This window comes from Neopsephotus bourkii, unplaced genomic scaffold, assembly GCF_033783945.1.
Source record: "Neopsephotus bourkii isolate Nb327-2 ecotype Australia unplaced genomic scaffold, CSIRO-AGI_Nbou_v1 NB_1500, whole genome shotgun sequence".
Taxonomy (NCBI): domain Eukaryota; kingdom Metazoa; phylum Chordata; class Aves; order Psittaciformes; family Psittacidae; genus Neopsephotus; species Neopsephotus bourkii.
This window is the reverse complement of record NW_026901976.1, coordinates 80,253-100,768: the sequence shown is the minus strand read 5'-3', so window position 1 is coordinate 100,768 and position 20,516 is coordinate 80,253. Positions and strand designations below refer to the sequence as shown.

At 55.2% G+C, this 20,516-nt stretch overlaps 2 protein-coding genes across 7 annotated transcripts in view; both read left to right on the top strand.

Moving 5' to 3' along the window:
• The first annotated feature begins 926 nt into the window (after nucleotides 1–926).
• TMEM51 (transmembrane protein 51) lies at nucleotides 927–11,834 on the top strand. Of its 4 annotated transcripts, none has more exons than XM_061369511.1 (3): nucleotides 927–1,071; nucleotides 9,336–9,783; nucleotides 11,189–11,834. In XM_061369511.1, the coding sequence occupies exons 2-3, from the start codon at nucleotides 9,443–9,445 to the stop codon at nucleotides 11,598–11,600; spliced, it is 753 nt and encodes a 250-aa protein (XP_061225495.1). In that variant the 5' UTR covers nucleotides 927–1,071; nucleotides 9,336–9,442; the 3' UTR covers nucleotides 11,601–11,834. The 4 variants fall into 4 exon arrangements, with proteins under 4 accessions (XP_061225495.1, XP_061225496.1, XP_061225498.1 ...); XM_061369512.1 differs by lacking the exon at nucleotides 927–1,071 and adding an exon at nucleotides 2,956–3,017; XM_061369514.1 differs by lacking the exon at nucleotides 927–1,071 and adding an exon at nucleotides 4,770–5,116.
• Nucleotides 11,835–14,646: 2,812 nt separating this feature from the next.
• The window catches only part of LOC133220984 (EF-hand domain-containing protein D2-like), a 39,322-nt gene continuing 33,452 nt past the window's right edge, over nucleotides 14,647–20,516 (top strand). Inside the window, exons 1-5 of one of the 3 annotated variants that reach the window (XM_061369499.1) lie at nucleotides 14,647–15,054; nucleotides 15,326–15,532; nucleotides 17,569–17,839; nucleotides 19,078–19,175; nucleotides 20,038–20,241. In XM_061369499.1, the coding sequence (XP_061225483.1) occupies nucleotides 14,956–15,054; nucleotides 15,326–15,532; nucleotides 17,569–17,839; nucleotides 19,078–19,175; nucleotides 20,038–20,241 (879 nt within the window). In that variant the 5' untranslated portion in view covers nucleotides 14,647–14,955. Of the gene's footprint in view, nucleotides 15,055–15,325; nucleotides 15,533–17,568; nucleotides 17,840–19,077; nucleotides 19,176–20,025; nucleotides 20,242–20,516 lie in introns of all 3 variants that reach the window. The other 2 variants (XM_061369497.1, XM_061369498.1) reach the window with 2 other exon arrangements.

Below are 20,516 nucleotides of genomic sequence, written 5' to 3'. Positions count from 1 at the left end.
GGCAATGTGGGGCTCTGCTGATCCGGCTCCCCTGGGTGGGCTTCTCTTCCTCCAGGACACGCTGGCTGCAGGTGCCCAGAATGGTGGATTTGGCTTGCTGGTGGAAAGGTTTGGAGGGCTCCTGAGATGTGGCTGTGCTCTGGGCTGGGCTTTGCAGGGGTTTTATCATACGTGGGGAGCACCTCTGAGCAGGTGAAGGGTGAGCAGTTTCTGCCGGTAATACAGGGTAACGTGAGCCCCTGGCACCTCTGCAAGTACCAGGGCATCCAGTGCCCCTCTGAAAGGCCCTTTTGTTGCCTGCTGGTGGCTCCCGGTGGGGCTCCAGTTTCCTCCTGGGTGTTCCTGCGCAAGCAAGGTCTTTATCCTGCATATTTGGTTGGATAAACAGTCAGGAGAGATACCGGCCCACCCTGGGACTGTGTGCAAGGGCAGGATTCGAGCTGCCCATAGATAAATACCCACCCTGGGTGGCTGCTATAGCTGGAAGGGCAAATGAGGCAAGAATACACATGGAAATACGTTGTCCCAGAGCAAAGTATGCTGCAGAGGAAGGCAGGAGCGTCTGCAGCCACCCAGACTGCCTGCTGAGGTGTGCCAGTGAGTCCCTGAACTTAGGGATGGACAAAGCAACTGGGGTTGGGGAGAGAGGAAAGAAGCCTGCTCCAAAGGGAACAACTGAGCCAAGGGGAGGGATGAAATGGCTCAAGTGTGTCCCTATAAAGATGTGCAGGCAGTCCCAAAGAGCCATTTCTGGCCAATATTCAGCTTTGCAGAGCATAAGGAGCCACTTTATGAAGGTCCCCACTGTGTCGGGTCCCCAGGGCCCATGGCAGGGTGGGTGAGCTTGCTCCAGCTAGGGCTGGGCTCTCCCTGTGCAGCATCAGTGCCAGTTAAAGTGCATTTCCCCCCCTCTTTCCGTAGAGAAACCAATTCCCTGCTGTAGGCACTGACTGCAGGAGCTGCCCGAGAGCACAGGGTTGCATTTGGCACAGAAAGGTGCTGCGGGGAGGGGAAGGAAAGGATTTGCCTGAGCTGGTGACCAAGCCTGGAAATGCAAAACAAGGCTCGCAGGTAAGACCCCATACACAGATCTATGTAATGTCATGTTCTGCTGTAGGACTGCTCTTGTATTGGCCTTTGCTTAGGGAAGGAGGGTATGGGGAGCAGGGACGGGCAGCCCTGCTGTGCATCAGGAGGAGGAGCCAGGGCAGGTGAGCCAGTGGAAAATACCGTTGGTTCCATGGGCATCGCTCTCGTAGGGACTGATGCAGCAGAAGCAGGGGGATTTCCCACCCAGGATCTGAGCAGCAGTGCCCCCAAGGCGGGGTTGTGTCGTGCTGAGTCACGCCAGGGGATGTGAGAGGTGCCGTTGGGTTTGTGATGGGTTTGCCTCTGCGGAGCTTAAGGGACAGGAAAAACTGCAGGGGCGGGTCCAGCAAGTGTGGCAGTGCTGCTTTTCACTCCCGGCCGGAGGAAAACCCACCCCAGTGTCATCCCCAAGGGAATTTGAGTCCTTGGTGGTGGGTATTATACAGCTGGGTGTGAGAAGTGTCGGGAAAAACACCCCCCCATTGGTGCTGGGGTGGCAGCTGGGAAGAGGTGATGCTGGACATGGTGTTAATTGTGATGGGGGTTGCTGGAATGCAGCTACAGCTCAGCTTCCAGCCGCCCCATTGTGCCACTGTATTGGAAACATGCTCCCGCTTTGGTAACTATTGCATGATTGATCCTGCCCCTCTGTCCGCTCTCGTAGGATCCCACTTGGAACTGTGTGCAGTGCTGGTGTCCTCAGCATCAGAAGGACATGGAGCTGTGGGAGCAAGTCCAGAGGCCATGAGGATGATCAGGGACTGGAGCAGCTCCTGTATGGAGCCAGGCTGGGAACACTGGGGCTGTTCAGCCTGGAGAAGAGAAGCTGCGTGGAGACCTCAGAGCAGCTTCCAGTGTCTGAAGGGGGCTGCAGGGATGCTGGGGAGGGACTCTTCATCAGGGACTGTAGTGACAGGACAAGGGGTGATGGGTTCAGACTGAAACAGGGGAGGTTCAGGTTGGAGATAAGGCAGAAGCTCTTCCCTGTGAGGGTGCTGAACCCACCGAAACCAGTCTGGGATTCTGTGGTTGTTCAGTTGCATCTTAGGCATGGAAATGTGCAGGGGTTCCCTGCTTCCCAGAGCCACCCACAACCCCATGCAGGACCAGGGCTGTACCTGGAATGGCTCTTCCCAGTGAGCAGGTGGTGAACTGGGAGTATTTATAGAGGGCAGTAACCGGATTAAAGCACTTTCCAGGCTCCTTGCAAGCAGAAGCCCTGCTCTGTGGGGTTGTTGCCTTTGCCTTGTGGAGCACAGTGATGAGCCCAAGTGGTCGTGGTTCCTCAAACCAGCTTGGAGCTGCACACTTGAGGAAAGGCTCTGCTCATGGGTAAGAGCCAGTTTCATGGTGTGCATCCCTCACAAGTTGCTTTTCAAACTAGAAATGGGGGTTTGTGAGGACCCTGCTTGGAGCAGGTGCCCCGGCCTGTAACCCACGAGGTGTGGGCAAACACACAGTTCTTATATATGCCATAATGGCATGCAGGGCCTGCAGGAAGTAGATGCTGCACGATCCTCTTCCGGGGTTCCAGGACCCCAGGAAGCAGGCGGGTTGGGATCTGTCCCCTTCACCACTGGGTGCGTAACGAGTGTGGGGAATGGAACACCAAAGCACATCCCTGATGTGCCTGAGCTCGGTGTTGCTGCAAGGAACCTTTGGAGAAGGGGAACCAGAACCAGCACCAGCAGCAGCCTGTGCCACCGCCTGCCCTGGCTGGGAGCTTCCAGAAAGCACCGAAAGGAGCCGCAGCTCCACAGCGGGAACGGAGCGGGGCTCAGGGGGGCTCCCTTCCCCCTGTGCCCGCACGGGGAGCGCTGCCCCGGGGCCGCCCCGCCGATGGGGCCGGGCCCTGCAAGCGCCGCCCCAGGAGGGCCGGACCGGGAGCACCGGGAGGGACCCGCCGCAGCCGCCGCCGCCGCCGGGAGGTACGCGGGGCCGGGCCGGGCCGGGCCGGGGGCTGCGGGACCCCAGTCCCGGGAGGGAGCGGGGGCTGCGCTCGGCGCCATCGCGGCGGGGATGGGACCGGGACCGGGATGGGGTTGGAGCCGGGACCGGCTCGGGCTGGGCTGGGTCGGGTCCCGCGGGGCTCGGGGGCAGGGAGCGGGGCTGGGGCAGGCTTAGACCCCGGGCAAGGACGGGACCGGCTTAGGCTCAGTCCCGGGGCAGAACCGGCTCGGGCTCGGTGCCGGGACGGGGCCAGGCTGGACTCAGCCCCAGGTTGGAGCCGGGTCCCGGTTGGGCTCTTCTGTGCACCGGGGGCATCAACCGGGGCTGGAGCCTGCCCTGTGTGGGGGCCATGAGGGCCTCTGAGCGCGGCCCATGGGAGCGAGGGGTCCCCGGTGCCGTGCGGAGCTCACCCGAGCTCCAAAAGGTGAAACCACCCGAGGGGAAAGGTGCCCAAGGCGGGGTGTGAGCGGCACGGGGGGGCTGGGGTGGTGGTGGTGCGGGGTCACCCCTCACGGCACATGAGCTTGTGCCCCTGGAGGGGCCGAGTGAGGGTGAGGAGAAGAGCGGCCGCCCTTTGGGAAGGCTCCGCCGCTTCCCCACGGCTGTCAGGAGGTGGGGGGGAGTGAGCCCCGCTCCCAGCCCCCCGGCCCCTCTGTGCGCTGCCCATGGGGGTCCCGCAGCACAGCCCCATTGCTCGGAGCCGTCAGGGCCGGGAGGTGCAAGGGACGGGCTGTGCACGAGTGTGTTTGGAAAGCAAACAAAGACAAAGGAAGGGAACCTGTGCAGGGCAGGTCTGTGCCGGGTGCTCTGTGACCCGAGCAGTGCTCAGGGGGTTGCAGTGCTTCCCACTGTGCCATTCCTGCCAAAGCAAGGGTGCCTGCAGCTTGGAAGGGCTCCAGCAGCTCTGCCAGTGGCTCCCAAGGGGTGCTTTAGAGAGAAAGCACTGTGGGTTTGGGATACGGCCGTGACAGTGACAGTTATCTTGGGAAGCTCCTGTCTCATTATTCCTATGAGAGGCACAGGGAGAACCATGGGTTTGGAAGGTGAGGTCGGGTTGGAAAGCCCTTCAGGTGGGTGTTTTGGTAGGCCGGGAGAGCAGGAAGTGTGCCAGCCGCATTCCACCTGCTCCGAGCAGCCCCATGCTGGAATTGTTCACTGCTGGGGGATGTTTTATGGACTTCTGCTCTGCCTGAGTGGTTTTTCCCTTGCAAGCCAGCTCTGCGTGTTTGTGTGTGTCAGGAGCAATCCGTGTATGTGTGCTCCCCATAGATACCTACAAAAGGGGTGTCTCGGGAATCACGCCTTGCCCAGCACCAGTGCAATGGAAGTTAGCTTGAGGTGCCTTGTTGCAGCAGAGGGAACCCCATGCCAAGGGCTGCTTGTGCCCTGCTGAACTGACCCGTGTGTGTGGGAGCAGCTCTTGCTGGGGGCAGCGTGCCCCAAAGCACGAAAGCTCAGTGTTTCCTGGAGGTCATTTAGAGTGTGGCTGGGTTTGTTGGGAAGCACATCCATGTGAGCAGGAGCCCACAGTGCTGTGTGTGACACAGGATGCCCTCGGCTTGGCCTGCTGGAGCCTGGGTGAGGGGAAGCTGCACCAGGATGCTTGGTCCTGGCTTTTGCAGCTGGGGGGATGTCAAGCTCCTTAAAGTAGGGAAGAACTTCCTTTGGTGTGAGTCCCTGCTGACCCAAAGCAGGCTGTGATTCTATGATCCTGCAGCTTTCAAAAGGCCCTGGGTGTCTTGGCGTGCCAGCCAGGAAGACAAGCTTCCTAGATGGCCAGGAGGAACACATGGGTGTGTGGCTGAGGAGCCCAGCCCTCACCCCAAGTGACTCGGAAGTATGAGATGCCTTTGATTTTTGTTACGGGTAATGACACGGGTGGGGAAGAACCTCAGGAAATGCTTGCGGAAGGAGCAGTGCTTGCCCATCAGCACCCTGCAGGCAGCTGAGGGTTGGTGATGCTCAGCACCATAAAGGAGCTGCCTGTACCTGCACTCATATGGAGATCCTGGGAGGCCAGGGCAGGGCTGTCTGCTCCCAGCTGGAACGTGGGAGGAGTGATCCCTCCAGCAGCAAGGTATGTGTCCATCTCGGGAACGCTGCTCAATGTGTTTCTTGTTCCCAGTGCGTTTGTTAGGCAGAAACCTGTGTTAAGGCTGCACCAAAGCAGCCAAAACTCCTGCATGAGATGTGCGGGAAGCGTGGGGCAACCTAATCCCTGGCAAACCTCCATCCCTATGGGAATACCTGTGCCTGCCTGGGTGAACACTGGGGCTTTGTGCCTGGTTGCCCGGCCAGCTTCATCCCTCCCCCTGCATGCTCCATCCCTCCCTTGCTGCTCCATTGGCTCCTCTCTGGATTGTTCTTGCGTGTTGGCTGTTTGAGAAGTGAGGGGCAAGGTGATACTGCTTTGGGGCACAGTGAGATGAAGGACATTGCTGAAACCCAGGGTGAGGATGAGGAAGGTGGTACCAGCACGATGTGCCGGGTTAGTGGCTTGCAGCAAGCTGAGGTAAGGCTCCAGGTCTCCTGTGGTGTGATGGGAGCTGCTTAAAGCCCTCCAGGAGGGCTGGGAAGCATTCCGAGGCAATGGGAATGCCAGATTTAGCTTCGGGGGGAGGGCAGATGGGTAATGTCTGAAGGCGCTGAAAGGCTTCAAAGGAGAGGGTGGTATCTGGCACGGAGCGAGGTCACAGACCAAGAGCCATGGGGGAAGGCTGCTGGAACAGCTTTATCTTGGCAGGAAGCAGCAGATCAGGAAAAGTGAAGGAGAACAAAAAGCGAACACAAAGGTGCGAAGTGGAATTCAAAGGGAAGCAGGAAGGAGAAGAAGCCCAAGTGCTGGGATTTTCCCATAGGCTGGCAATTCAGCTCCCTTCTCGAGCCCCAAGAGAGGAAAAGCCCCCAGAGCTCTGGTTTAGCAGCCCCTTCCCCGGGGTGTTAGGCTGCTGTTGGCTGCTTGTGTGAGCCAGGCTTGGGAATAGCATGGACACTGCACACAGCGGGATGGACCCAGTGAGGGCTCACTGACCTGTGCCAGCGTGACTTTGATGGCTGTGGCAGCATCATTATCCCCAGGAATAAATGGCAATATCCTTAAATACAAATCTAAAAGGACTCTGTGTCCAAGTCCATTACTGCTTTGCAGCAAGAGCTGCTCTGATGCTGTGATGAAATTATGGGGAGAAAGAGAGTCTGGAAGGCAGTTGCTCATACTTCAGTGGCAAAGTTCAAGCTAATCATAAAATCCCAGACTGCTTTGTGTTGGAAAAGACCTTAAAGCTCATCCAGTTCCAACCCCTGCCACAGGCAGGGACACCTTCCACTGGAGCAGCTTGCTCCAAACCCCGTCCAACCTGGCCTTGAACGCTGTTATTCTGCAGCCCTCAGCGTCTCTGTCCGGGTGCATTGCAGCATCCTGAGCTCGGGAATGCACCAGGAAGCCTTGGCTTTCCCATGATGCCCTTTATTTCAGGAAGCTGCAGCACCGGGGGCCATGGGGTCCCCTCTGGGTGGGCTGGGAGAAGGGGGAAGCACCCTGTGTAGTGTTCGGAGAAAACACTGCTGCTTGCTGGGTGCTGTCTGCAGTAGTGCAACTGAGGAGGAGTGCTTAAGAATGAAACTTTAGGAGCTGTTTCACCAGTTTTTTTTCCTTAAGTGTGTGTCGGGAATGCCGAGAGCAGGGAATGCGGGTCGCATTCCTGTGCACTCTTGGCAGGAAGTGTAAGCAGCAAAACATGGGAAAGCCCTGCTAGTCTGCACGGGGCTGTCCCTCTGGTCTCTGTTCCCTGCTGAGATGCTCTAGAACAGGCTGTGGGTGTTTGTCCAAAGGCCTAACCGGCATTTCAGCTCAGCTGCATGGTGCTGGGTATTTCCCTCCCCACTGGAGCAGGGAGGAAGCTCCCTACATCCTCTGGGCTGTATCTGGCCAGGAGCATCCCTGATGCTGGGGCAGTGGAACACGGGCAGCCAAAAAGGCCTAAAGATGGGAGAATACAGCCCAAGTTGTGACCTGTTGGCCTGTACCTCCGTGGGGGGGTTGTGTTGCTGGTGGGTTGAACCTTTGTGTGACAAGGCTTCTGCCACTGCAGGAATGAGGTCGAGTGGTCAGCAATTAGCAGGGAAGGTGGTTAATGAGAAGGCAGGTTGGGTGTGAGCATGGAACAGACTGCTCAGGGCAGTGCTGGAGTCACTGGAAGTGTTCCCAAACTGTGCAGATGTGCCATGGGCACAGTGCTGGGCAATGGTTGTACTGGATGAGCTTAAAGGTCTTTTCCAACCTGATTGATTCCGTGATTCCATGATCCTGTGTTGCTCCATGGTGGCACACTTCGAGCCGTGCATCACGCTTTGACTCCTTGAAAGCCCTGGGGCAAGATCATCCCATTCCCTGTGACTGCATCGGGGTTTCACCCACTCCCTGGATGCAGACTCATTCCTCGTGAGCCCATGACAAAGCTGTTGCTGCTGGAGCAGGAGCAGGAGGTGGTGTCAGGGAGAGATCCAAAGGTTGCGGAGGGCAAGGGGTGCGATGCTGCTGCATTCCTCATGAGTCACCTCCATGGGGTTAGAGTTTCACCAGGAGCACCGGGATGCAGAGCACGATCCGAGGCTGACTCCATCTGAGCCCTGCATCCCCACAGTGGGAACGTCACTGTGGAGGGCTGGTGTCTCCCGCAGAGAGGAAGATGCTATCTGCTGCCACCCTGGCTGCTGCCCATGCCAAAAGCCTCCAGGCTGTCTCCAGGTGTGGTGGTGGTGTGTGGTTGATCCCAAGCCCTCCCACGCTGAAGGAATAGTTGGGAATGTCCCAAGAGAAGTCATAAGGTGCCCCTTGGCTCTGGCAGCATGCAGGGAGCCAGTGAGAGGTGTGGGAAGCCCAGGAAAGCACAGAGGAGGTGGAGGTGCTCCTGGCTTTGCAGCCACACCAGTGGAGTTTAATGATTCAGAGATCCTGGTGTAAATCATTGCCAGGGCTGCAAGCATGTGTGGGATGGGGATGAAGGTGGGTCTGGCTGTGGGGAAGACCGTGTGCCTTGGGCAGGCAAGCACTGGAGCAGGGCTGGAGCAGCCTTTCACTGTGCTGATGGGTGTCCATCTGGATGGGGCTGCCCTCAGCACCAGAGATAGCAGCAGCTCCTTCTCCGGCCACTGACGTCAGGGTTATTGCTAAAGCAGTGATAAGCACATGCTCTGGAGAGCCAGAAGAAGAGCTAATTCAATAGAGACACAGACTTGTATGTCAGGTGTCCTGCTTTAATCTGATTGCAGAAGGATCTGCATAAAACTGGCAGGCACAGAGATGATGTAGAATTGTAAATCCTGTGCTCTCCCAGGGGTGAGGCGCCCCAGGAAGTCCAGAGAGACTGGGAACAGGCACAAAGGTTCAGACCCCAAGTTTAGATGGAGCTGAGGAATGATTCCTGCCCCAGAGGGTGCTCAGGCATTGGAACAGGCTGCGCAGGGCAGGGCTGCAGGCACCGGCCCTGCGAGTGTTCACTCACCATGGAGACAAGGCCTCAGTGCCATGGGTTAGTGGTGGCCTTGGCAGCGGCATTGGCAGTGCGGGGGTACCGAGAGAACCCTGATACACACATGAGTAAAGCAGGGAGGCTCCAAAGGAGGTCCAAGGCTCTGGTGGAGCTTTGCTGCAGGGCTCCGGGTTACTCGGCCGCAGGAAGGGGTTGTGCTCAGAGCTCCATCTCCCCCGGCCGAGGTCAGGAGGGTTCCCTGCCAGGATGCTCTGCCGTGTGCTGCCTGCCTGGCTGGGAAAGCAGCAGTTTTGCTTTCTCTTCTCCATGCCGGGAGAGGCGGTGCAGGGCAGGCAGCCAGCGCTGCAGGGAGCCCCGCTCCCTCTGCACCAGGGCTAAAGGAGGAGCTGTGCAGATTGAATTTGTTCCTGAGCATTGCCAGGTTAATGTGCAGTGATAGCCACTGCTTGCCTGGGGCAGTGCAGCTCCAGAGAGTGGGGAAGTTGTTTTGGTGGCATTCTTCCTGGTGCTGGGAAGAGGTTGGTTATAACACTCCTAAGGATGGCCAGTCGGCATTCTTAGCACATGGTAGTGATCAGGTTCCTTTCTAAGCTTGGGGGTATTACAGCCAAGAAGGCAGCAAATGGTCGCAATGAGAGTGGTGGGCAAGGATCTTGCTGCCCTGCTATGTCCTGACACGCTCCCCACAGGCACACTGATACAAGACTTCAGCATCAGCTGCATAAGACGATGTTATCACAGCCACTGCAATGATAGCCTTTGTTCCACACTATGTGCTAACCATTGCTTCCCATCTCTCCCCAGAGCTCACCGCCGGCCTGGGGAGGGGACCACATGCCTGCTAGCAGGACTGCAGCCTCCCAGCCCTGAGCCATGCTGTAAGGTGGGGACACCAGCCAGCAGTGAGAGCAATGGCCCAGTCTCGTACCAATGGCTCGCACTATGCCCTGACAGCGATAGGGCTGGGGATGCTCGTCCTCGGCATCATCATGGCTGTGTGGAACCTGGTCCCTGGCTTTGGCCCCGACAACAAACCAACCACCCATGCTGGGAACAGCAGCAAGCCCGACCGTGGCAACGGAGGCATTCTGAAGAGCAAGACCTTCTCGGTGGCATATGTGTTGGTAGGGGCGGGTGTGCTGCTGCTGCTGCTCTCCATCTGCCTCAACATCCGCGACAAGAAGAGGCAGAGCGAGGACATTGTTCGTGTGCAGCACCAAGTGTCTGTGGAGCCCTCACACCAGGAGGACAGGTAAGCCTTTAGGGAGTGGGGCCGAGCATAGGAATGAAGCCAAGGGCTGCTATTCTTCCCTAAGGAGGTCTGGAGCAAGGAGTGTAAGGCTGGGAGGGCTGCAATAAGAGAGCATGTGTCATGGTTTGGGGTTCAAACCTGTGGGCATGAGCAAGGAATGACTCCAGCGGTACACATGCTGCTGTAGGTGAAAGGGAGCCTTGTTTGTGCGGAGGCTGGGGTCTGGATGGAGCCGTGGCCCAGCCAGCCATGCCGAGACGTGCCACTCCTGCCTTTGTCACTGCACAGGCATTGTGCTGAGGGGGAATGCTGCCGGCACTGGTTAATGGTTAACGCAGGAGAGCAGCCTGGTGCTGCAAGCCTGGCCAGCTGGGCCAGTGATGGTGGTGGAGAGGAGCAGGGCATGGATGGAGAACGGGTTGTGTCTTATTAGGTGCAGCCAGAGGTGCCAAGGAGCCTTTCAGCCATGGCTGGGAATGGAGTTTAGACCTCGTGAAAGCCTGTAGGGCTCTCCTCTTTGCTCAGGGAGCTCCAGTGAGTAGAGCAAAGGCTGCTGCAGCAGGCACAGGCTGAGCAAACACAGGGTGCAGAAGTCCCCATCCATCTCGGCTATGCAGGGAATCAGCACAGTCCCTGGTGCAAGCTGTGGCCGAGCAGAGAGAAGCAGGAGGGCAATGGGAAACACAGGGTGTGAGGAGACAGAAGGAGATGATGGCTGCTGCACAGGGAATGCTTTGGGGGAAAGCGTTTTCCAGATCTGTGACTACAGAGAATTTTCCTCATGCAAGTAAGAAAACCCAGAAAAAACTCCCAGAAAACTGGGTATCCCTATTGGATTGTAAAGGTAACTTCAGGCTGCAAAAGATATCTTACCTGTGCAGGCTGTGTGCAGGTGCTTTTGGCATAGGGGTTAAAGTCTTGCAGAGCTGAATTTGTCTGCGGAAAAGGTAGCTGTCTAGCTCAAAAGGCATTGGAATGGGAAAGACAGAGGGTGATGTCCCTTTCAAATGCAGTTTGAGTTTTGAGAAGGGGAGGAGAGAAATCAGTGTTCTGCCAGGGGCAGAAATCACTGCTGTGCAATAGAAAAAAAGGTTTTAAGGGTAAAGGAAGTGATGACCAAATATTGGTGTATGTCACGAGGAAATAAAAACCTGTCTGAATGTAGGTGGGGTTATGATCTGTTCTGTCAAACAAAAAGGAACTCACCAGAGGAGGCCACAGAGATGCTGTGAGGGCTGAACTGGATGAGCTTTAAGGTCCCTTCCAACGCAAACCAGGCTGGGATTCTATATAACATAGACAGGAAAACAATTTGTTAAGGGTCTGCAGAGGGGGTTTTATCCTCTCCAGCCTGTCTCCACACAAAGCTGATGTGCTGCTGACAGCCTAATTTCTTCCCATCTAGCCAAGAAGAGGATGACGACACATCCTCCCAGTACTATGTCCCCAGCTACGAGGAGGTGATGAACACGGGCTACTCTGAGCCCAGAGACTTGGACAGGAGCACCAGGATCAGCGTCTCCCTGCCCTCCTACGAGTCACTGACGGGGCTGGATGACAGCACCGCAGCCCCCAGCGCCGCGAGCACGGAGCCGGGCACGGAGCAGCCGCCCGGGCGCCACAGCTCCCGCCTCAGCAAGCGCCTGAAGCCACTCAAGGTGCGCAGGATCAAGTCAGAGAAGCTGCACCTGAAGGACATCAGGTTAAACCTGGCACAGGGGAACAGCACTGCCCCTGTCACGATAGAGCCGCTCACCCCCCCGCCCAAGTACGAGGACATCCAAGAGAAGGTGCCAGGGAGCCAGCAAATGACTTAAACCCTCACCAAAAAAGCTGGAACCTGTGATGCAGCTGGGATTTGGGGGATTTGGGGGGTTTTAAAACAACCACACTAAGAGGGGCTTGGTCTGTGGGTGCACAAGTGGTCAGGGCTTCCTGAAACCTGCAGTGTGGAGAATGCAATAGGTGCATAGTGCTGCAGCACAGGGGCAGGGTGAGTTTTCCCTCGTTACAGAAGACTGTGGGGAGAGAGACCTGGATGCCAGTGAGTCTGCTGCAAGTACCAAAAGTGTCATTTGTGGTGTTTTGACGTAAGGAGCACCCAGTGTGGTTCCACTCTGGATTCCTCAGTACACGGAAGACACGGACCTGGTGGAGAGGGTCTAGAGGAGAGCACAGAAATGATCTGAGGGCTGGAGCACCTCTGCTGTGAGGAGTGGCTGAGAGAGTTGGGATTGTTCAGCTGGAGAAGACTCCAGGAGACTTTATTGCAGCTTTTCACTTCTTAAAAGGGGCCTGTGAGAAACATGAGAAGAGACTTTTTAGCAGGGTGTGTTGTGATAGGATGAGGGGTGATGGGTTTAAACTACAAGAGGGAGATTGAGGCTGGATGTGAGGAAGAAACCCTTTACACTGAGGGTGGTGAAGCACTGGCACAGGTTGCCCAGAGAGGTGCTGGATGCCCCATCCCTGGAGACATTCCAGGCCAGGCTGGATGTGGTTCTGGGCAATCTGATCTAGATGAAGATGCCCCTGCTCATTGCAGGGGGTTGGACTGGATGTGCTTTGAAGGTCCCTTCAACCCAAACCGTTCTATGATGTACCTTTTCACCTCCTTTTCTCCTTACACCCACCAAGACGTTTCCAAGTCACCAAACTGATATTGAACAAGGATTATCCAAGTGGAAAAGGAAAATGTTCTTTCTGTTTTTCTTCTTTTTTGGCGTCTTTTCTGTCTGAGTGAGGGTACCCGCGTTGCCAGAGTTGCTGCAGCTTCCTCCAGGCTGGGGCTGGGATGGTGGCCCGGAGCCAGCCCAAACTCCTGCCAAGGTCTGGGATTGTTGGTGGGAGCTCAGAAACAGGCCCTGTGCTCCTCGGGAAGGGGTGGATTTCTTGCCTTGCTTGTTTTCTCTGTTGTGTTTTGTGTTCTGATGCAAAGGGGTGTTTGGAGGATGGACCCAGGGGGGTGGGAGCTGGTGCGCGGCTGCCAGGAGGTGCATTGCGGGGTGCAGTGACTGCTGAGCATCCTGAGCAGACCTGCTCTAAATAAACACTTTGTACCTTGTGTCTGTGTGTGTTACACTCTCATGCGTGGCTGTGGCCCTCTCCAGGCTTTGCAAGTGGTGCACAGCGTTTCAGAGTGGATCCTGCTCCATGGGTATCCCGGCCATGTGCTGCATCCCAGGCTTCCAGCAAAGCGATCCATGACAAAGTCATCGTGTTCAGCCAAGGGTTCCCTCATATGGTCTGAATGTTGATGGTGTGGGTGGAAAGCAGGATCTCCCACGGATGTTTAGCTGGTGTTGGTGTAGCCAGTCTGCCCTCTGCCTCTTGCTGCTGGTACCATGTGGCTTTGCTGGGGTGATGCTGATGTTGATGTAGTTAGATTGTAGAGCAGAGCTTGACTTGGCAGTGTGGTTGACCAGAATGAAGATAAAGGGGAAATGGTGGCCCAAACCCATCTGGCAGTTTCTCTCATGAGCTGTTCTTTCACGTTGCATCTCTTCATTTCTGTTGTCATGTAGCAGGATTTTCACTTTCCTGTGCCCCAAGGCATGATCTCAGATGGGCACAATAACATCGTTGACCAAGGGGCTTCTGTACTAAAGGGAAGGAAATCAGTAGCAGAATGTAACCTGGCTTCAGGGAGTGGAAGAATGTCCCTGCCCATGTCAGGGGGTTGGAGCTGGGTGAGCTTTAAGGTCCCTTCCAACTCAAAGCAGTCTGGGATTTGAGATCTGGGGGATTCCCATGTTGTTCTTGTTGAAAGGTTGCAGAGGTGGTGCAGGTCCTTGGAAGCTGTCTCCCAGGCACATGTGCCCCTAAGATCCTGTCTCTGGTGGGAGGCAAGGCACGAGGTCCTCTTTCCCTGGTGAAGAAATGCAACCCTAAGAGTTCTCTTGGGAAATCTGGGTTCATAAAATGAAGCTTCTTGTCTGAGTCATTGGTTTCGTCGAGCTTCTTTTCCAGAATGTCCTGTTGAATGAAACTGAGTGGCACAAGCAGCATCTTTCCCAGCGTCTCGTGTAGGAAAAGAGCTGGAAAACTGGTGTCAAGTACAGTGACTGCAGTGAAACAGGCTGTGACTAATGCAGTCATTATGCCAAAACTGCCCAAATAGCTAATGAGCATCTCCTGCCTCTTGCATACTCGTCCTTCAATGGGATTTGGAAAGCAGAGGGAGATGTGGGATGCTGGGAAGTGCGAGTGCTCTCAACGACCCATGCTGGTATGGTCGGTGCTTCCCCGTGTGGTGTGTAAGGTTGCCCGTAGATCTTGGAGCAGTATCTCTGGAGGGTAACTTGTTTTCCATGTCAACCCACAGGACCTGGTATTAATGCAACTGAGGAAACACATAGTGTTCTGCTGCAGGTGGACTGGGGCTAGAAAACCTCAGCTGCTCTATTGAAGGGAAAGCACTTGGAAGGAGATTAAGGGATGGAAATGCTGGTAGTGGAAGCCAACATTGAGGCATGTGCTCAAGTAGAGTTTGCAGAGTTCTGTGTGAAACCTGCTGCTTCTGCCTCAAAATGAAGCATGGTAAAATCTTCCAGGACTCACTACCTGTTCTCCTGCATGTGTTCTGTGTGCAGCTCTCCTTTATTCCAAGCCCTGCTTGTGTATGCGTGCACAAGAACCATAGACCGGTTTGTGTTGGAAGGGACCTGAAAGCTCATCCAGTTGCAGCCCCGTACCACGGGCAGGGACCCCTCTCACTAGAGCAGGGTGCTCCAAGCCCCTGTGTCCACCCTGGCAATTAATAACTCCTAAATAAAAGCGGGGAGGAGGAACAGCAATGTCCTGTCAGGCTGCGCAGCCCTGGGAGCTGTGTGATGCATGGGAACATCCATTCCCATGTGTGTCACAGGCCGGCAGGGAACGCCGGCGCAGGGCTGTGTTGTGCTGCTGGGTCAGTTGCTTGGGCAAAGGAGGAGGAAAAAACCAGCTCAAGCAAAACAAAGAGCAAACACAGGCAGGAAGCAGCAGCTCCGCGGGGCCGAGGTTTCCAAGGCTACTGCGAGGCTCTGGGCAGCTTGGAGCAGGGCTGCCTTTGGGTTGATTTTGTGTGATTTCTAGTGTGTGACTTGGGGAAGGGGTTCTGTGCTCAGCTGCGTGTGTTGGATGGGGATTGCTGAAGGAGGAGTTGTTTTGAGTGCAAGGTGAAGGGGCTGGATGATGAGAGCCTTCCTAAGGAGCTCAGAGGGCTGTTTTCAGCTGAAAGCACACACCACAACCATCGGCCGGCACGAAGGGTCCGACATCGTCCTGCAGGTAGGGGCAAGGAAGCCGAGTGGTGTAAATGAGTGGGGATTTGGAAGCGGGGAGCAGGATGCCCATGGCAGGGGCTGGAACTGGGTGATTTAAAGTCCTTTCCAACCCAAACCATTCTATGATTCTCTGCACTGTGGTCACCAGTGCAAAGCATAAGGGCTTCCAGCCTGCCTGTGCTGGGTATCCAGCAAGAAGAGGGGACATTGCAAATGAGTAGCCAGAGCAGAGCTGCATTCCATCAGGTTTCTCTTGCTTGCCTCTTGGTTGCCAGTCTGCAGGTGTAGCCCAGCATCACGCAGCCCTGGAATTCACTGCCTCGGACAACAGTTTCTGCCTTCAGGACCTCAACTCCCCCCATGGCACCTTCATCAACGGCTGCCAGGTCCAAAATGCAGCAGTGAGAGTGAGCCCGGGCGATGTCCTGTGCTTCGGCAAGGGGGGAGCAGCCTTTGAGCTGGTGGTGGATGGGGCTGCCCAGGTAAGGATGGGAGCTGCTGCCCAGAGAGCAGGAACAGGCTCCCAGGCTCGTCTGGTTTATCAGGGACTGCAGTGACAGGACAAGGGGTGACGGGTTCAGACTGAAACAGGGGAAGTTCAGGTTGGAGATAAGGCAGAAGCTCTTCCCTGTGAGGGTGCTGAGGCGCTGGCACAGGGTGCCCAGAGAAGCTGTGGCTGCCCCATCCCTGGCAGTGCTCAAGGCCAGGTTGGACACAGGGGCTTGGAGGAAGCTGCTCCAGTGGAAGGGGTCAATGCCGGTGGCAGGGGTTGGAGCTGGAGGAGCTGTGAGGTCCCTTCCAACCCAAACCAGGCTGGGATTCCATGATCCTTGGCAAAGATGGAAGGGGAGGAATAAAAAGCTTGAGCTCCCTCTGCTGAAGAAACTCAGGCAGTTTATTAGGGAAAAGGAAAAGGGAGAGGATTCCCAGGCTGAAAGCTGGACATGAGCAAGCGGAGGTGTGGAAAATTCTTTTTTTTCCTTTTTTTTTTTTCCCCCTCTATTTGCATTTTATGTCTCCTCAAAAGCTGCTTCCTGACAGAGGAGATGAGCTTCAGATCAAACCTTTAGAGCAAGAGAAAAGGTCCAGCCCTGAGGGATGCTTTGCTTGGCAGCAGCGTGTGTAACTGGAGCTGTCATGGTCTGTGCAGCAGGGCCAAGGCATCACAGCGGCTTTGGCATGCAAGGGATTGCAAAGCAGCTGTCAGCTGGGAAGGAACGTGGTCGAACACAGTGGCAGTTTGCGGTCTCCAGGACAATAACTGTCTGTGGAGGTTGTTGAGCCTTTGGGTTATCAAACAGTTAAGGGTTGGTGAGTTCTGGTGTTGGTTTTATTATCTGGGCTCTTGAGGAAGCCAAGGAAATAGATAATAAGAGCCCAAGAATATGTGTGTGTGATGTGCCTGGTAGTGAGGAGTCATGGAGCCTGGTCTCCCAGCAAAGAAAACTCACTTGGAGCCTGTACATCCAGATACGCAGTTTTGGAGGTCCCAGCGAGAATCCCAGCACAGCAAACAGACCTCCTGCCCCCAAAGCTGGCCAAGAGAACTATAGAAGATGCTCAGGTGCAGGATGAAGCCAGGGCAGTGGAGTGCCAGCCCTGGTTGGGTGAAACTGGTCAGTGCTGGAGGAGGGAGCACTGTAATCTCTGAGAGCGTGTGTGTAGGATGCACACAGAGCAGTAGTTTTGAAGAGTGACACAGAGGAAGCCCTGGGGGTACTTGTGCATTGCTCTGGGCTTTGTGATCTTCTTCTGGTGGAACAGCTTTGAAGCCTGAGCCTGCTGACTGCAGAGTGCATCACCTCAGCACTGCACCCTGTGAAGCGTTTGTGGTTCTGACACAGGGAGGCCTCTCTCATTTCCAGCAGTGTGAGAGGAACTCACGATGTTGTGAAGATGAGCAGCACCCAGAGAGGAGTCCCATCCCTGCGGTACCCTGGAGCGCAGAACGAGTGCCCACAGGGGCATTGCAGGTGCTGGAGTAGTGGGAGAAGAGCTGGGTGATGGAATTCTGCCTCCAGGCCAGGTCCAAGGCCATGTTCAGCCTTTGTAATTGAAGGCTACATGTAAGCAATGTAGGAGACCTTGGTGGCGGAAGCTCTGCTCGTAAGGAGGACAGCAAATAGCAACATGCAAGGCCCTGTGTAAGGGCTGATAAATGCAATGGCAAGGTAGGAGTGCCATGAGAAGCTTTAGATCAGCACAGAAAACTGGAGAACTGGCAGGGTAGGAGCTGTGAAGCAGGAGAGGTATGGAACGAGGGCTTCCAGGTTCTGCAAATGATGTGGACAGTTATGGTTGTCAGATCAAGAGAGGAAGGGAAGAGCTCCAAAAGCAGCAAAACCCAGTATTTCAGTTGCATTCCAGCAAAGCATTTGGGCTTCCTGAGCTAAATCTGACCCTTGGGGAATGGAAATGGGAAAGGACTAAAATTGTGCTTCACCTCAGCTCAGTGCCAGGGTTTAGGGCTAATAACGTTCACAGAGCCTTGCTGATAACGCTGTCTTTTCCACCGTAGGTGTCTGATCTCCCCAAGAAGCATCGCACAGGGTGGACTGGGCAGGTCCAGGCAGTTGCAGAGCCCAGAGCCTCGACTCCTGCATCTCCTGCCCAGCTCCCCTTGCTGCAGTGGCAGCATCCCCCTGGCTCTCCAGGCAGATGGGCTCCCGGAGCTACCAGCCCTGTGTCCCATCCACTGCTGTGGAAGCGACCCAGGAGCGCCTGGGCTCGGAGCGTGGCCACCACCGTCTCGCTGGATGCTTTCAGCAGGACCTCAGCAGTGAGGCCAGGTACTCCCTGATGCAACCATGGTGGTTTATAGCCTGGTGTCCTCTCTGAGCAGCTTAATATTGAGTGGAGTTGATGTGAGTGGTGGCAGCTGTGGTCTGAGCATTGTCAGCTACTGGGTGTGAGCCCTTGTCCAGTGGAGATCCATGATGTGGTGCTCGGTGACATTTGGGTTGGTAAAGCAACGAGCTGTGAGATGCAAAGGGGAATGCCGTTGCCCCTGCAGCTGAAAGGGACTTTTCCTCTTCCTTTTTCCTCGTGTGTGATGACTAACTCTCTCTGCACTGGTGATTCATGCACCTATTTCCATCTCCTGATTAAAGTGGTGTTTTTGTCTGCTTTGAAGCACAGTTTCTGGCTGTCTTGAGTGCTGGAGCTTTAAACGAGGTCTGTAGTTGATATGCTTCTGAAAATCATATATGAAATGGTGATGGAGCAGAGGCAGGGAGTGGGTGAAGAGTGCAGCTGGAGAGCAAGGCTCTTGCTGCACATGGAGTTTGTTACGGCTTCATACAGAGTCCAGTGGTTTTCCTGGTTTAGGGTTGAGTCTTTTGAAGAGTCATAAGTAATACAAGAAATGTGCTAGAAACCTGGAGAGGGGCTTGGGACGAGGGCCTGTAGGGACAGGCCAAGGGGAATGGCTTGAACCTGCCCGAGGGGAGACTGAGCTGAGCTCTTCCCTGTGAGGGTGCTGAGGCGCTGGCACAGGGTGCCCAGAGAAGCTGTGGCTGCCCCATCCCTGGCAGTGCTCAAGGCCAGGTTGGACACAGGGGCTTGGAGCAAGCTGCTCCAGTGGAAGGGGTCCCTGCCCATGGCAGGGGATGGAGCTGGAGGAGCTGTGAGGTCCCTTCCAGCACAAACCAGTGTGGGATTCTATGAATGCAAAGTCAATTGTGGTATGTTGAAGTACCACTGGTGCCCCAGAGCACTGTGCAGTCCCAGCAGCATCACTGCACAGGCAGATCTTGAACCTGCAGTGAAGGTACAGAAATGAAGCTGCTGCCTTTGAGGCATTTTTGGTTCAGAGAGATGTATTATGCCTCGCTATTGTGCAGACTGTTTGCATTCTGATTGTCTTTTTAGTGCCAAATAGTTGGTTTCTCTGCTGGTTGTGACCCACAAGTGTAAACTAGTCACTGCCTTACAGTAGTTTTGAGACTAGTGAGAGTGATGCTGCAAGAAACATTACTTCTACCTGCTCATGCTGATGTTTGTTGCCATCACATTTGCTCTTTTCCAGTCTCAAGCAGCATCTTGAGTGATGGTGTGAGCCGCATGGGGAGAGCCCCTTCCCTGGGAGCTCAGGATACAGAAGAGAAGGTGAAGATTGAAACTGATGTGGCCTATTGTGTACAAGGGGGTGAAATAGAATGTACAGGGGGGTTGTACAAGGGGGTTAGATAAAATGTACAGGGGGGTTGTACAAGGGGGTACTGCTTAAGTCATAGCTTGTTTGACAAGCTCAGCAGATGCCTTATCAGGCAGTACTAAGATAAAGCTTCCTAACGAAGGGAATAGCTCATTAAACCAGTTGGACATAGACCAGACCCATCCAGCTCCTAAAGAGCATGCGTGAGGAGCAGAGGTAAAAAGTTCAAGCCTGAGGCAGACTCATTTACTTCATCTTGAAGACCCCTACCCACAAGAGGAAGACTACTTACTTCATCTGAAGACCCCTGCCCAAGACCAGCAGGAGGCACTGCGCATGCGTGGAGCGCCTTTTAGCTCCTTATAATACGAAGCAGGAATAGAGTATAAATATGTATAGGCGTATTGTGCAACTTAATACATATGTAGGACTTTACAGGATAAATGTAGAAGGAAAAGGGCACTGAGGTGCGCATGCCTTTTGGAGGACCAATCCCCCGTGCGCCTTCAGCTGGATAAAGCATACCTACTTTACAACTTGAACGAGTTGTGGAGTCTGTTCCACTGTCAAAGGTGATGCTGGGGAGGGTGTGAGGGGTGCCGACCCTGTCCTGGTCCTTAGCAGAACCTTGGCTAATGCTTGTGTGTCCAATCCCGAGTCCCTGCAGAGTCTGCTCTCCTGGATGGGACTGATGTGTGGATAGAGGATGTGGGCACAGCCAGGGCGAGCAGGTCTCATGTGGTTGGTGGCCAGGAGTTGGTCCCCGCTGGTGTTGTGGTAGCTCCAGGCAGGCAGATGGCACCCTTAATCTCCCCACAGGGTGAGAAGGAGGAGATGGGTCCCCTCTCTGGTTTGGAAACAGAACCGAAGCAGAAAGATGCAGCAATAAGAGATCTGCAGGAGGAGATTGCAGCGATGGCAAAGACCTTGTCTCAGGTGGCAGCAAGGAACGAGGTGGAGCTGACCCAGAAGCTGCTTGCCTTTGAGCGAGAGCTGGAAGCCAAAGCAGAGCTGATCAGAGCCTTGAGGGAACAGGTACTGAATAACACCCTGTTGTGAAGAGGAGCTTTTGCTGAAAGCAGGTTCCTGGCAGAGGAAAGGTGGTGGAATTCTGGGTTGCGGTTGGCATCTCTGCTGTGGCTGCACAGAGGTGAGATGCTGTGCGGTGCCTGTCTTCCCAGCAGCTTCCCTTTCTCTGGACTGAATCTAAGGTGACCCTGTTTGAGGCAGTGACTGCTGAGAGTTACTCAGAGATGCTGAAGAGTAACCCGTCAGACCTGGGAGCCTGGATAACAGGTAGGAAATGGCCT

Excerpts from the sequence above, each read along its gene's own strand:
- TMEM51 (XM_061369511.1), top strand. The coding sequence starts at position 9,443 with ATGGCCCAGTCTCGTACCAATGGCTCGCACTATGCCCTGACAGCGATA. Across the intron at positions 9,784-11,188 it reads CCCTCACACCAGGAGGACAG|CCAAGAAGAGGATGACGACA; the intron begins GTAAGCCTTTAG and ends CTTCCCATCTAG.